Below are 13,907 nucleotides of genomic sequence, written 5' to 3'. Positions count from 1 at the left end.
TGAAGAAATTTCCCCTCAAATCCCCTCTAAACCTTCCCCCAGTTACTTTAAATCTGTGCCCCCTGGTTTTTGACCCCTCTGCTAAGGGAAATAGGTCCTTTCTATCCACTTTATCTAGATCCCTCATAATTTTATACACCTCAATAAGGTCTCCCCTCAGCCTCCTCTGTTCCAAGGAAAACAGGCTGAGCCTATCAAGTCTTTCCTCATAGCTAAGATTCTCTACTCTCGGCTACATCCTTGTAAATCTCCTCTGTACCCTCTCTAGTGCAATCACATCTTTCCTGTAATGTGGTGACCAGAACTGCACACAGTACTCTAGCTGAGGCCCAACTAGTGTTTTATTTAGTTGAAGCAGAACCCCCCTGCTCTTGTATTCTATGCCGCAGCTAAGACAGACAAGCATTCCATATGCCTTCTTAACCACCTTATCTACTTGGCCTGCTACCTTCACGGATCTGTGGACATGCACTCCAAGGTCCCTTTGTTCTTCTATGCTACTCAGTGTCCTACCATTTAATGTGTATTCCCTTTCCTTGTTAGCCCTCCCCAAATGCATTACCTCGCACTTCTCTGGATTGAATTCCATTTGCCACTGTTCTGCCCATCTTCCTGCAGTCTACAGCTTCCTTCTTCAGTATCAACCACACAGCTGATTTTAGTATCATCTGCAAACTTCTTAATCATACCCCCTATATTCAAGTCTAGATCATTGATATATAACACAAAAAGCAAGGAACCTAGTACTGAGCCCTGCGGAACCCCAGTGGAAACAGCCTTCCAGTCACAAAAACACCCATTGACCATTACCCTCTGTTTCCTGTCTCCGAGCCAGTTTTGAATCCAACTTGACACTTTGCCCTGGATCCCATGGGCTTTTAACTTCGTGACCAGTCTGCCATGTCAAAAGCCTTGCTAAAGTCCATATACACTACATCAAATGCATTACCCTCATCTACCCTCCTTGTTACCTCCTCAAAAAATTCAATCAAGTTTGTCAGACACAACCTTCCCTTAACAAATCCGTGCTGATTATCCTTGATTAATCCATGTCTGTCTAAATGAAGATTTATCCAGTCCTTCAGAATTCTTTCCAATAATTTTCCCACCACCGAGGTTAGGCTGACTGGCCTGCAATTACTCGGTCTATCATTTTCTCCCTTTTTAAACAAGGGTACCACATTAGCAGTCCTCCAGTCCTCTGGCACCACACCTGAAGCCAGAGAGCATTGAAAAATGATGGTCAGGGCCTCTGCTATTTCCTCTTTTGCTTCGCTGAACAGCCTGGGATACATTCCATCCAGGCCTGGGGATTTATCCACTTTTAAAGGTCATGAATCTTTGGAATTCTCTTCCCCAGAGAGCTGTGGAGGCGGAGTCATTGAATATATTTACGGTGGAGATAGACAGATTTTTGAATGGTAAGGGAGTCAAGTGTTATGGGGAACAGGCAGGGAAGTGGAGTTGAGGCCAAGATCAGATCAGCCATGATTTTATTGAATGGCGGAGCAGGCTCGAGGGGCCAAATGACCTACTTCTGCTCCTACGTCTTACGTTCTTATGTTCTTATGCAGGATGCATATTGGAAGGATCAGGAGAGGAAAGAGGAGAGCAGAACTGCCCATTAAAGAATTTGGGGAAAAAAAGATTAAAAAGAGATTTGGAGGCTAGAATTGAGAGAGGGTAACTTAGAATCATAGAATGATACAGCACAGAAGGAGGCCATTCAGCCCATTGTATCTGTGCTGGCTCTTTGAAAGAGTTATCCAATTAGTCCCACTCACCTGCTCTTTCCCCGTAGCCCTACATTTTTTTTTTCCTTTCAAGTAGCTATCCAATTCTCTTTTGAATGTTACTCTTGAATCTGCTTCTACCACCCCCTCAGGCAGTGCATTCCAGATCACAACAACACATGTCAAGAGAGGTTTCCTCAGGTCACCTCTGGTTCTTTTGCCAATCATCTTAAATCTGTGTCCTCTGGTTACCGACCCTTCTGCCACTGGAAACAGTTTCTCCTTATTTACTCTATCAAAACTGTTGGTGATTTTGAACACCTCCATAAATCTCATCCGAACCTTCTTTGCTCTAACAAGCTGAGAACAACCCCCGCTTCCCTGATCTCTCCACATAACTGAAGTCCCTCATCCCTGGTACAATTCTAGTAAAGAAAAACAGAAAATGTTAGAAATGCTCAGCAGGTCAGGCAGCATGTGTGGAGAGAGAAACACAGTTAACGTTTCAGGTCGATGACCTTTCACCAAAACTGGAAAAATGTTAGCATCCAGGCAAACATTGATGTCTCCTAATTAAATAAGAGTTAACTGGCAATTCTTGGTAGAGTGGAAGGCAGGAGTGATTAAATGACAAAAAGGATGATGGTACAAGGCAAAAGGGAGTGATAATGGGACAAATAAAAAAAGCTGAAAATGACAAAACCAGAACCATTACCAGCAATGACAAAATGTAAGTCTCTTCTGCACCCTCTCTAAAGCCATGACATCCTTCCTAAAGAGTGGTGCCCAGAATTGGACACAATACTCCAGCTGAGGCCTAACCAGTGTTTTATAAAGGTTCATCATAACTTCCTTTGTACTCTATTCCTCTGTTTATGAAGCCCAGGATCACATATGTTTTTGTTTTTTTAAAACAGCCTTCTCAACTTGTCCTGCCACCTTCAAAGGTTTGTGAACATACCCCCCCAGGTCTCTCTGTTCCTGCACCTCCTTTAAAATTGTACCATTTAGTTCATACAGCCTCAACCTTCACATTTCTCTGCATTAAATTTCATCTGCCATGTGTCTGCCCATTTTATCAGTCTGTCTATGTCCTCCTGAAGTCTGTTACTATCCTCCTCATCGTTTACTACATTTCCAAGTTTCGTGTCATCCGCAAACTTTGAAATTCTGCCTAGATACCCAAGTCCAGATCATTACTATATATCAAAAAGAACAGTGGTTCCAATACCTCCCTCCAGTCTGAAAAACGACTGTTAGCCAATTTTGTATCCATGCTGCCACTGCCTTTAATCCTGTGGGTTTTACATAGAAACATAGAAGATAGGAGCAGGAGTCGGCCATTCGGCCCCTCGAGCCTACTCCGCCATTCAATGCGATCATGGCTGATCATCCAAATTCAGTACCCTGTCCCTGCTTTCTCCCCATACCCCTTGATCCCTTAGAGAATTCCACAGGTTCACCACTCTCTGGGTGAAGAAATTCCTCCTCATTTCTGTCCTAAATGGCTTACCCCTTATCCTTAGACTGTGACCCCTGGTTCTGGACTCCCCAACCATCGGGAACATCCTTCCTGCATCTAGTCTGTCCAGTCCTGTCAGAATTTTATAAGTTTCAATGAGATCCCCTCTCATTCTTCTAAACTCCAGCGAGTATAAGCCCAATCGACCCAATCTCTCCTCATACGTCATTCCTGCCATCCCAGGTATCAGCCTGGTGAATCTTCGCTGAACTCCTTCCATGGCAAGAACATCCTTCCTCAGATAAGGCGACCAAAACTGCACACAATACTCAAGATGTGGTCTCACCAAGGCCCTGTACAACTGCAGTAAGACATCCTTGTTCCTGTACTCAAACCCTCTCGCTACGAAGGCCAACATACCATTTGCCTTCTTAACCGCCTGCTGCACCTGCATGCTTACCTTCAGCGACTGGTGCACAAGGACACCCAGGTCTCGTTGCACTTCCCCTTCTCCCAATCTTTTGCCATTCAGATAATAATCTGCCTTCCTCTTTTTGCCACCAAAGTGGATAACCTCGCATTTATCCACGTTATATTGCATCTGCCATGCTTCTGCCCAATCACCCAACCTGTCCAAATCATCCTGGAGTTTCTTGGCATCCTCCTCACAGTACACAAGCCCACCCAGCTTTGTGTCGTCTGTGTAATGTATATACCTTTAAGGGGGAGCTATGTTTTACAGCTCATGTATACTGCAGTACCGGCAGTGACCACACCTGTATATAGCACTGAGTAGTAATCTGTACAGATCAGTTGCAGCGTGAGCCACGTTGAGTAAACATCTGTTGTACCGTTCTCCGCAGTTGTGTCTTATTATACACGGATGCAACATTGGCAACGAGGCAGGTTCGAACCTACTTGCAACTCTGCATCACCTCCCGGGGATTCGTTCCTGGAGATCAGTGGATTGGAGGTCAAGGCCAGAGACTCGGGCGTCGACCACGGGCAACCACCCAGTCATCCAGCAGAGACTCGAGAATTGCGGGGGAGGCTGTCGAGAGCCAGGCTTGGCTTTCCAGTCGAGGTGGTCCAGCGAAACAAGCTGACAACAGGTAGTGCGCAGGCCCTTCCCGGACAGCGGCGGGCTAGAGCCCGACCGAGCAGCACAGCAAAGGGCCGAGCAGCATCGACGGGGGAGAGAGAGAGAGGGCAGAGCGCACAGGGCGCAGCCGGTGTTCAGGGGCCGAGCAGCGTCGGAGAGAGGGAGAGAGAGACGCGCAGAAACCCGCGAGGCGCCGCCATTGCCACGAGGACAGCCGAGAGCAGCATTGCCAGCAGTGCAGGAGAAGCGTGCGAAACCGACAGGGCGCCGCCATTGCCATGAGAACCGCCGGGAGCGGCGTTGGCAGCAGCGGGGGAGGAAGGAAAGCACGGGAGATGCCATTTTAAGCCATTGGGAGACACCATTTTAAACCACACCCAAAATGCCGAAGAGTGGCAGTATCACCGCATTTGACAATGAAGTCGAAGATTGGACTACATATGTCGAACGAATAGAGGTGTACTGCAAGGCAAATGAGGTGTCAGATGACAAGAAAGCGTCGGTATTGTTAAATTTAATGGGTGCAAAGACGTATGGTTTATTACGAAATCTAGCAACCCCAACGAAGCCAATGGAAAAGAGTTTTGAAGACATAGTAACGATACTAAAGGAACATTTAAACCCCACACCACTGCTGATAGCAGAAAGATTCAAGTTTCACAAACGGAACCAGCATAAGGATGAAAGCAATGCTGATTATTTAACAGAACTGCGCAAACTATCGAAACACTGCCAGTTTGGAGCGGGACTGGCAGATACCTTAAGGGACAAGTTTGTGTGTGGGCTTCAAAGTGAAGGAACCCAGAAACGGCTTTTATCTGAAAAGGACCTTACGCTGGAAAAGGCTTTCAGCATTGCGGTATCATATGAAGCAGCAGCACGGGGCGCTGCAGAGATACAACAGAGACCGCAAGAATATGGCACAAACGAAATGTCATATGGAACAGAGAAGTGCTATCGCTGCGACAGAACAACACACAACCAGAATGATTGCTGGTTCAAAGACAAAGTGTGCAGACAGTGTGGAAAAGTAGGACACATAGCACGAGTCTGCAAGTCGGGAAAGAAAACCAGCAATAAGAAACCTACCAAAGGAAAGTACAAGAAGGTACATAAGATGACGGAGAATAGTTCAGACGAACAAAAGAGTGATAACGACTCCGAAAGCAGGGAACTGAGTTGTCTGAAACTACATAATGTGATCACAACGGAGGATCACTGAACCATTTGGGTCACTGTGGTAAACCACTAATCTGCCTGTACAGAACATGTCTGGGCATGCCTCAGCTGGCTCCGCCCCTGGCTCCACCCCTAAGCCCAAGTATAAAGGTGATTGACCTCCAGTCCCCCTGGCTTTAAGGATCGGTCTACCAGCAGAGGCATGCTCGTATTCTTTTGTTAATAAAAGCCTACTTGTTATAAGTTTAACTCTTAGTCTTCTGGAGTTATTGATGGCGCATCAATTTTATTAACAAAAGGTTTTAAAATGGAGCAAATCCTGAAACCGGAACGCCTGGAACTGGACCCTCAAACGGCGGATGCATCAAATAACTTCGAGCACTGGCTGAGCTGCTTCGAAGCATTCCTGCAGGCCTCCAGCACTACCGTCAGGACCGAAGCTGACAAACTGCTAGTACTGAACTCACGGGTGAGCCACCAAGTATATTTGATTATCCGAGACGCTGTATCCTACACGGCCGCTATCACGATACTAAAAGAACAATATACTAAGCCAGTCAACGAGGTCTACGCTAGACACCTCCTGGCTACCTGCAAACAGCGACCCGGGGAATCGGGTGATGAATACCTACGGGCACTGAGAGTCCTCGGCCGGGACTGCAAGTGCAAATCGGTGACGGCCGCGGAAAATACTGATGACCTAATCAGAGACACCTACGTCGCTGGCATCAGGTCCTGCTACACTCGACAGAGACTGCTAGAGCAAAGTGGGCTCAACCTGCAGAAGGCTGTGACCCTTGCTAACTCGCTGGACGTGGCCCTCCAAAACATGGATGCCTACCCCCCCGACCATACGGCCCTCCTCGCCCCGTGGATGTCGCGGGGGCCGCCATCTTGGGACACGGTAAGGCCACAGGCCTGCGCCACGCCACCACCGCCACGGCCCACCTGCAGCCCAACTACAGCTGTGATGTCCAGAGGCTCAAAGTGCTATTTCTGTGGCCAGGCCAAGCACCCCAGACAACACTGCCCGGCGAAGGACGCGATCTGCTCCAAATGCGGAAAGAAGGGGCACTATGCCAAAGTGTGCAGGGCGAAACTGACCAACTCCAGCGGCGCCGCGTGTGAGCCGTGCAGGTCGCCATCTTGGACACCACCAGCCGCGTGTGAGCCGTGCGGGCCGCCATCTTGGACATCACCAGCCGCGTGTGAGCGGTGCGGGCTGCCATCTTGGATGTCACTTTGGGACCAGGCCCCTGACTCCCCCACTGCCTCGCGCGAGTACAACAGCGACCCACCGACCTCAACGATGGCCTCCATCATCCTGGACCAATCCAGGCCTCACCAACTGGCCAGGTCCACGATGGACATCAAGGTAAACGGTCACGCAACAAACTGTCTATTTGACTGCGGGAGCACGGAGAGCTTTATCCACCCCGACACGGTGCGACGCTACTCCCTATCAGTCATGCCCACGCGCCACCGGGTCTCTATGGCCTCCAAGTCCCATACGGCGGACGGCGGCGGCTACTGTGTAGCGACCCTGACAGTAATGGGCACAGAGTACAAAGACTTTAAACTCCTTGTCCTGCCACAGCTCTGCGCTGCTGTGCTACTGGGACTGGATTTCCAGTGCCACCTAGAGAGTGTCACGATGGTGTATGGCGGGCCCCTGCCCCCACTTACAGTCTGCAGCCGGCAAAATTTGAAACAACCGCCGCGCACTATATGCAGCCTATCCACCCTGAAAGTCAGCCCCCACCCCCCCCCCCCCCCCGGTTGTTTGCTAATCTCGCCCACGACTGCAAGCCCATCGCAACAAAAAGCAGGCGGTACAGTGCCGGGGATAGAAGCTTCATTAAAATAGAAGTAGAGAGACTCCTGCGGGAGGGGATTATCGAGGGCAGCACCAGCCCATGGCGAGCCCAAGTAGTGGTCGTGAAGACCGGCGAGAAACAGCGCCTGGTCATTGACTACAGTCAAACAATCAATAGGTATACCCAATTAGACGCATACCCACTTCCCCGCATATCTGATATGGTCAATCAGATTGCACAGTACCGGGTATTCTCTACCATTGACCTGAAGTCGGCATACCACCAACTCCCTATCAGACCTGAAGACCGCCAGTATACTGCCTTCGAGGCAAACGGCCGCCTCTACCACTTCCTCAGAGTTCCCTTCGGCGTCACCAACGGGGTCTCAGTCTTCCAAAGGGAGATGGACCGGATGGTTGACCAGAACGCGCTGCAGGCCACTTTTCCCTACCTGGACAATGTCACCATCTGCGGCCATGACCAGCAGGGCCATGACACCAATCTAGAAAAATTCCTCCGAACAGCCCAGCGCTTAAATTTGACATACAACAAAGAAAAGTGTATGTTTCGCACCACCCGCCTCGCTATCCTTGGCTGTGTAGTGGAAAACGGATCATCGGCCCCGACCCCAACCGAATGCGCCCCCTTCTGGAACTACCCCTGCCTCACTGCCTCAAAGCCCTGAAGAGATGTCTGGGGGTTTTCTCTTATTACGCCCAATGGGTGCCCAATTACGCGGACAAAGCCCGGCCCCTTATCAAGTCAACCTCCTTCCCCCTGGCGGCAGAGGCCCGTGCAGCCTTCACCTGCATAAAAGAGGACATTGCAAAGGCTACAATGCACGCTGTGGACGAGTCCATCCCTTTCCAAGTGGAGAGCGATGCGTCTGACTTCATCCTGGCCGCAACCCTTAACCAGGCGGGGAGACCCGTGCCCTTCTTTTCACGAACCCTCCAGGGCCCCAAAATTAGACACTCCTCAGTCAAAAAGGAGGCCCAGGCTATAGTGGAGGCTGTACGGCATTGGAGGCATTACCTGGCCGGTAAACGCTTCACCCTGCTCACTGACCAACGATCAGTAGCATTTATGTTCAATAACAAGCAGAGGGGCAAAATCAAAAACGACAAGATATTGCGGTGGAGGATCGAATTATCCACCTACAATTATGATATCTTATACCGGCCCGGGAAACTTAATGAGCCCCCGGACGCCCTATCCCATGGAACATGTGCCAACGCACAGGTCGATAGGCTACGGGCCCTCCACAACGATCTCTGCCACCCGGGGGTCACCAGGTTTTTCCACTTCATTAAGGCCCGCAACCTGCCTTACTCCATCGAGGAGGTCAGGACCATGACCAGGAACTGCCAAGTCTGTGCCGAATGCAAACCGCACTTTTATAGGCCAGACAGGACGCACCTGATAAAAGCCACCCGCCCCTTCGAGCGCCTAAGCATAGATTTTAAAGGGCCCCTCCCCTCCTCTGACCGCAACACGTACTTCCTCAACATCATTGACGAGTACTCCCATTTCCCGTTCGCTATCCCCTGCCCGGACATGACCAGCGCCACAGTCATCAAATGTCTCAATGACCTCTTCGCCATATTCGGTTTTCCCAGCTACATCCATAGTGACAGGGGCTCGTCGTTCACGAGCGACGAGCTGCGCCAGTACCTGCTCGGAAAAGGGATAGCCACGAGCAGGACCACCAGCTACAACCCCCGGGGTAACGGACAAGCATAAAGGGAGAACGCGACAGTGTGGAAAACCGCCATGCTAGCCTTAAAGTCCAGAGGCCTCCCAACCTCCCGCTGGCAAGAAGTCCTCCCCGATGCGCTTCACTCCATACGGTCACTACTCTGTACCGCCACGAACGCCACCCCTCACAAGAAAATGTTCGTCTTCCCTAGGAAATCCACCTCGGGGACATCGCTACTGCCATGGCTGACGTCTCCAGGGCCCGTCTTGCTCAGGAAGCACGTGAGGAGCCATAAAACAGACCCCCTGGTCGAAAGGGTCCACCTCCTCCACGCCAACCCACAATATGCATACGTGGCATATCCTGACGGGCGGGAGGACATGGTCTCCATACGAGACCTCGCACCCTCAGGTGCCACCGAAAACACCATTACCCACTACCCATTACCATTACCCACTACCATTACTCACGACACACCCCTAGAAGGGAATCCACATCTAACCAAGTAGACGGCACGCCAGGGCCCTGTGACCCACCCTTATACACCCACCGACCCCGCACCCACGAAGACGACACGCCGGTGCTCCGGCCCACGCGGGAAACGGCCACGGGAAAAGAACCGCCACAGCCGGCACCATGACGATCACTACAGCAGACAAGACCCCCGGAGAGACTTGCCTATACAAACTTCTGAGACACTTCACCCCGCCGGACTCATTTTAAACAAGGGGTGAATGTGGTAAACCACTAATCTGCCTGTACAGAACATGTCTGGGCATGCCTCAGCTGGCTCCACCCCTGGCTCCACCCCTAAGCCCAGGTATAAAGGCGATTGACCTCCAGTCCCCCTGGCTTTAAGGATCGGTCTACCAGCAGAGGCATGCTCGTATTCTTATGTTAATAAAAGCCTACTTGTTATAAGTTTAACTCTTAGTCTTCTGGAGTTATTGATGGCGCATCAATCACTCTCAAGTTAGCAGGAGTCCAGGTAAAGATGGAATTGGACACAGGATCAGCCCTAACAGTCATAAACCGACGGGACTACGAGCGGATATTCTCACACATACCCTTGAGAGACACAAAAATTATTTTGAAGACGTACACGGGGCAAAAAGTCTACCCCAAAGGAAAAATAAGGGTGACCGTTATATATAACGGTAAGGAAACACCAAAACTAGACCTGAATGTATTGCAAGATGGAGGACCACCATTACTGGGACATGAATGGATCCGGAAAATACAACTGGATTGGCATTCCATACAGGCACTGACTGTGGCTGACAAAAAGGATGATGACGTCACACCTGGGCGACTGTCAAAGATCCTAACTGACGCGAAAGAAGTGTTCCAGCAAGGACTCGGAACACTAAAAGGCATGACAGCAATGATTAAAATTGAAGAAAACGCAAGGCCAGCATTTTTTACGGCCAGACCGGTACCTTATGCGATCTGCCAAGACGTCGAAGCAGAGCTGGAGAGTCTGGAACGATCAGGTGTACTGTCCAAGGTAGACTGGAGCGAGTGGGCTATGCCCATCGTCCCTGTGATGAAAAAGTCATTGAGCAGCACGCCTGGGGAATCAAGGAAGGTTCGCATCCGTGGGGACTTTAAGGTAACAGTGAACCCGGTCCTACACACCGTACAATATCCACTTCCGCGGATTGAAGATATTTTCGCCTCGCTATCTGGAGGGAAACGCTTCACTAAGATTGATCTGGCCCAGGCGTATCTGCAAATGGAGGTAGACGAAGCATCAAAAAAATACCTCACAATCAACACCCATAAAGGTCTCTACCAATACAACCGGCTGGTATTCAGGGTAGCATCAGCTCCGGCTATTTGGCAGAGGGCAATGGAACAAGTCCTGCAAGGGATCCCAGGGACCCAGTGTTATTTGGACGACATCCTGGTCACGGGCGAAAATGACAGTGATCACCTTGCCAACCTGGAGCAGGTGCTCATTAGATTGCAGGAATATGGGCTCCGAGCTAACCGCCCCAAATGCGAGTTTTTCCAGAAAAAGATCTCGTATTGTGGCCACGTTATCGATAAAGAGGGGTTACATAAGTCCCCAGAGAATATTGAGGCAGTAGTCAAGGCTCCAGCACCGGAAAATGTGTCACAACTGAGGTCGTTCCTCGGGCTGGTAAACTACTACCATAAGTTCTTGCCAAATTTGTCTACAATACTACACCCACTGAACACCCTACTGCAAACTGGGGTGCCATGGAAGAGGAGTGACGAATGTAGATGAGCTTTCCAGAAGAGCAAAACACTAATCACATCGAAAGAGGTATTGGCCCATTACAACCCAGCATTACCAATTCGGTTGGCATGTGATGCGTCACCCGACGGCATTGGAGCGGTGCTGTCGCACAAATTCTCGGACGGCTCAGAGAGGCCAATAGCCTTTGCGTCACAATCACTAACCTCAGCCGAGCGTAACTATGCCCAGATTGACAGGGAGGCCCTCAGCCTAGTGTGGGAAGTGAAAAAATTCAATCACTAACTGCACGGGCAGAAATTCACCTTGCTGACGGAGCACCAGCCTCTTGTCTCCATTTTTAATCCGAAGAAGGGCGTTCCGGTGATGACTGCGCAACGACTACAAAGATAGTCACTTTTTCTAGGGGCGCACCACTATGAGATTGAATATAAGGGCACGAAGCAGCATGGAAATGCTGATGGGCTATCACGCCTGCCACTGCCTACTACGGAGGAAGCACCAGCAGTGGATCCTGTCGAAATATTCCATTGGACTATAGTTGACTACCTACCGGTAACTAACGCTTGTATCAAAAAGGAAACCCGAAATGACCCGACACTGTCTCGGGTATATGATTTGACACTGAAGGGATGGCCAGCACATGGCGACTCACTGTTGCCAGCAGTCTCGACAAGGAGAGAACAGCTGTCAGTGTGCAGGGGGACCTTGATGTGTGGATCCCGAGTGGTAATTCCACCCAAGTTAAGGGATAGAGTGCTCAATGAGCTTCATGAGGGTCATCTGGGAGGGGTAAAAATGGAAAGCCTAGCCAGGGCTTATGTGCGGTGGCCGGGAATCGATAAACAAATCGAGGACCTGACCAAGAGCTGCTCAGGATGCCAGAAAGTCCAAAATGCACCACCACAGGCCCCTCTGCACCCATGGGAGTGGCCCTCAACTCCATGGAAACGGGTGCATATTGATTTTGCTGGTCCATTCATGGACTCAATGTTTTTAATAGCCGTGGATGCGCACTCGAAATGGCCTGAGGTCATCAAAATGTCCTCCACCACCACGGAGAAACTATTGCAGTCCTACGGACCATTTTTGCCAGGAATGGCTTGCCAGAACACATTTGCTCCGACAACGGACCACAGTTTGTGTCCGAAGAGTTCTGGAGGTTCTTGAAAAAGAATGGGGTAAGGCATTACACATCCACCCCGTATCATCCAGCCACAAATGGATTGGCTGAGATGTTCGTACAAACCTTTAAGAAGGCAATAAAGGCTATGTACAATGACAACATTCCACTGCAGCACAAGGTGGACAATTTCCTGTTCGCCTACTGGAATGCGACACATGCAGTCACCAACCATCAGGAAGGACAGGCAGGAAGGAAGGGGAGGTGGGGTGGCTATGTTAATAAAGGAAGGAATCACTGTAATACAGAGAAATAATATTGGGGCAAAAGATCAGGATAATGAAACAGTTTGGGTGGAGGTAAGGAATAATAAGGGGAAAAAAACACTATTGGGCGTAGTCTATAGGCCTCCGAACAGTGGCAACTCTGTTGGACGGAGTATCAATCAGGAAATAGTTGAGGCTTGTAATAAGGGAACATCTATAATTATGGGGGATTTTAACTATCATATTAATTGGACAAATCAAATTGGGCAGGGCAGCCTTGAGGATGAGTTCATTGAGTGTATTAGGGATGGGTTTCTTGAGCAGTATGTAACTGAACCGACCAGGGGGCAAGCAACCTTAGATCTGGTCCTGTATAACGAGACGGGATTAATTAAAAATGTCCTAGTAAAGGATCCCCTTGGAATGAGTGACCATAACATGGTTGAATTCCATATTCAATTAGAGGGTGAGAAGGTTGGATCTCAAACAAGCATGCTAAGCTTGAATAAAGGAGACTATGAAGGTATGAGAGCGGAATTGAGTAGAGTGGATTGGGAAAATAGATTAAAGGGTAAGACGATACATGATCAGTGGTGTACATTTAAGGAGTTATTTTACAACTTCTAAAAAAAATATATTCCACTGAGAAGAAAAGGGTGTAAAAGAAAAGACAGCCATCCGTGGCTAAGTAAAGAAATTAAAGGTAGTATTCGACTGAAAACAAGGGCATATAAGGTAACCAAATCTAGTGGGAGGATAGAGGATTGGGAAAACTTTAAAAGACAGCAAAAAATAACAAAAAGATTGATTAAGAAAGGGAAGATAGATTATGAAAGTAAATTAGCAAAAAATATAAAAACAGATCGTAAGAGTTTTTATAGTTATATAAAAAGAAAAAGGGTGGCTAAAGTAAATGTTGGTCCCTTAGAGGATGAGACCGGGAAATTAATGGTGGGAAATATGGAGATGGCAAAAACACTGAATGAATATTTTACATCAGTCTTTACAGTAGAAGACACTAAGAATATCCCAACACTGGACAAACAGGGGCTAAAGGGGGGGAGGAGCTAAACACGATCAAAATCACTAAGGAAGTGGTACTCGGTAAAATAATGAGACTCAAGGCAGATAAATCACCTGGACCTGATGGCTTACATCCTAGGGTCTTGAGGGAAGTGGCGGTAGGGATTGTGGATGCATTGGTAATAATTTTCCAAAACTCCCTGGACTCGGCAAAGGTCCCGGCAGACTGGAAAACTGCTAATGTAACACCCTTATTTAAAAAGGGCAGTAGACAGAAGG

At 49.0% G+C, this 13,907-nt stretch overlaps 1 protein-coding gene and 1 long non-coding RNA gene across 2 annotated transcripts in view; both read left to right on the top strand.

The window, feature by feature from the left end:
* Nucleotides 1-13,907, top strand: part of LOC147115972 (uncharacterized) — a 38,367-nt gene that overhangs the window by 22,158 nt on the left and 2,302 nt on the right. The window lies entirely within an intron of this gene.
* LOC147115973 (uncharacterized) lies at nucleotides 5,582-7,353 on the top strand. Its single transcript, XM_085989485.1, has one exon. It carries the CDS (start codon nucleotides 5,784-5,786, stop codon nucleotides 7,341-7,343), a length of 1,560 nt encoding a protein of 519 aa, XP_085845611.1. The 5' UTR covers nucleotides 5,582-5,783; the 3' UTR covers nucleotides 7,344-7,353.

This window comes from Somniosus microcephalus, chromosome 6 (assembly GCF_052327205.1).
Source record: "Somniosus microcephalus isolate GS21.2 chromosome 6, FLI_Smic_1.0, whole genome shotgun sequence".
Lineage (NCBI taxonomy): Eukaryota > Metazoa > Chordata > Chondrichthyes > Squaliformes > Somniosidae > Somniosus > Somniosus microcephalus.
The sequence above is the reverse complement of the archived record's forward strand: the minus strand, read 5'-3'. Positions and strand labels throughout refer to the sequence as shown.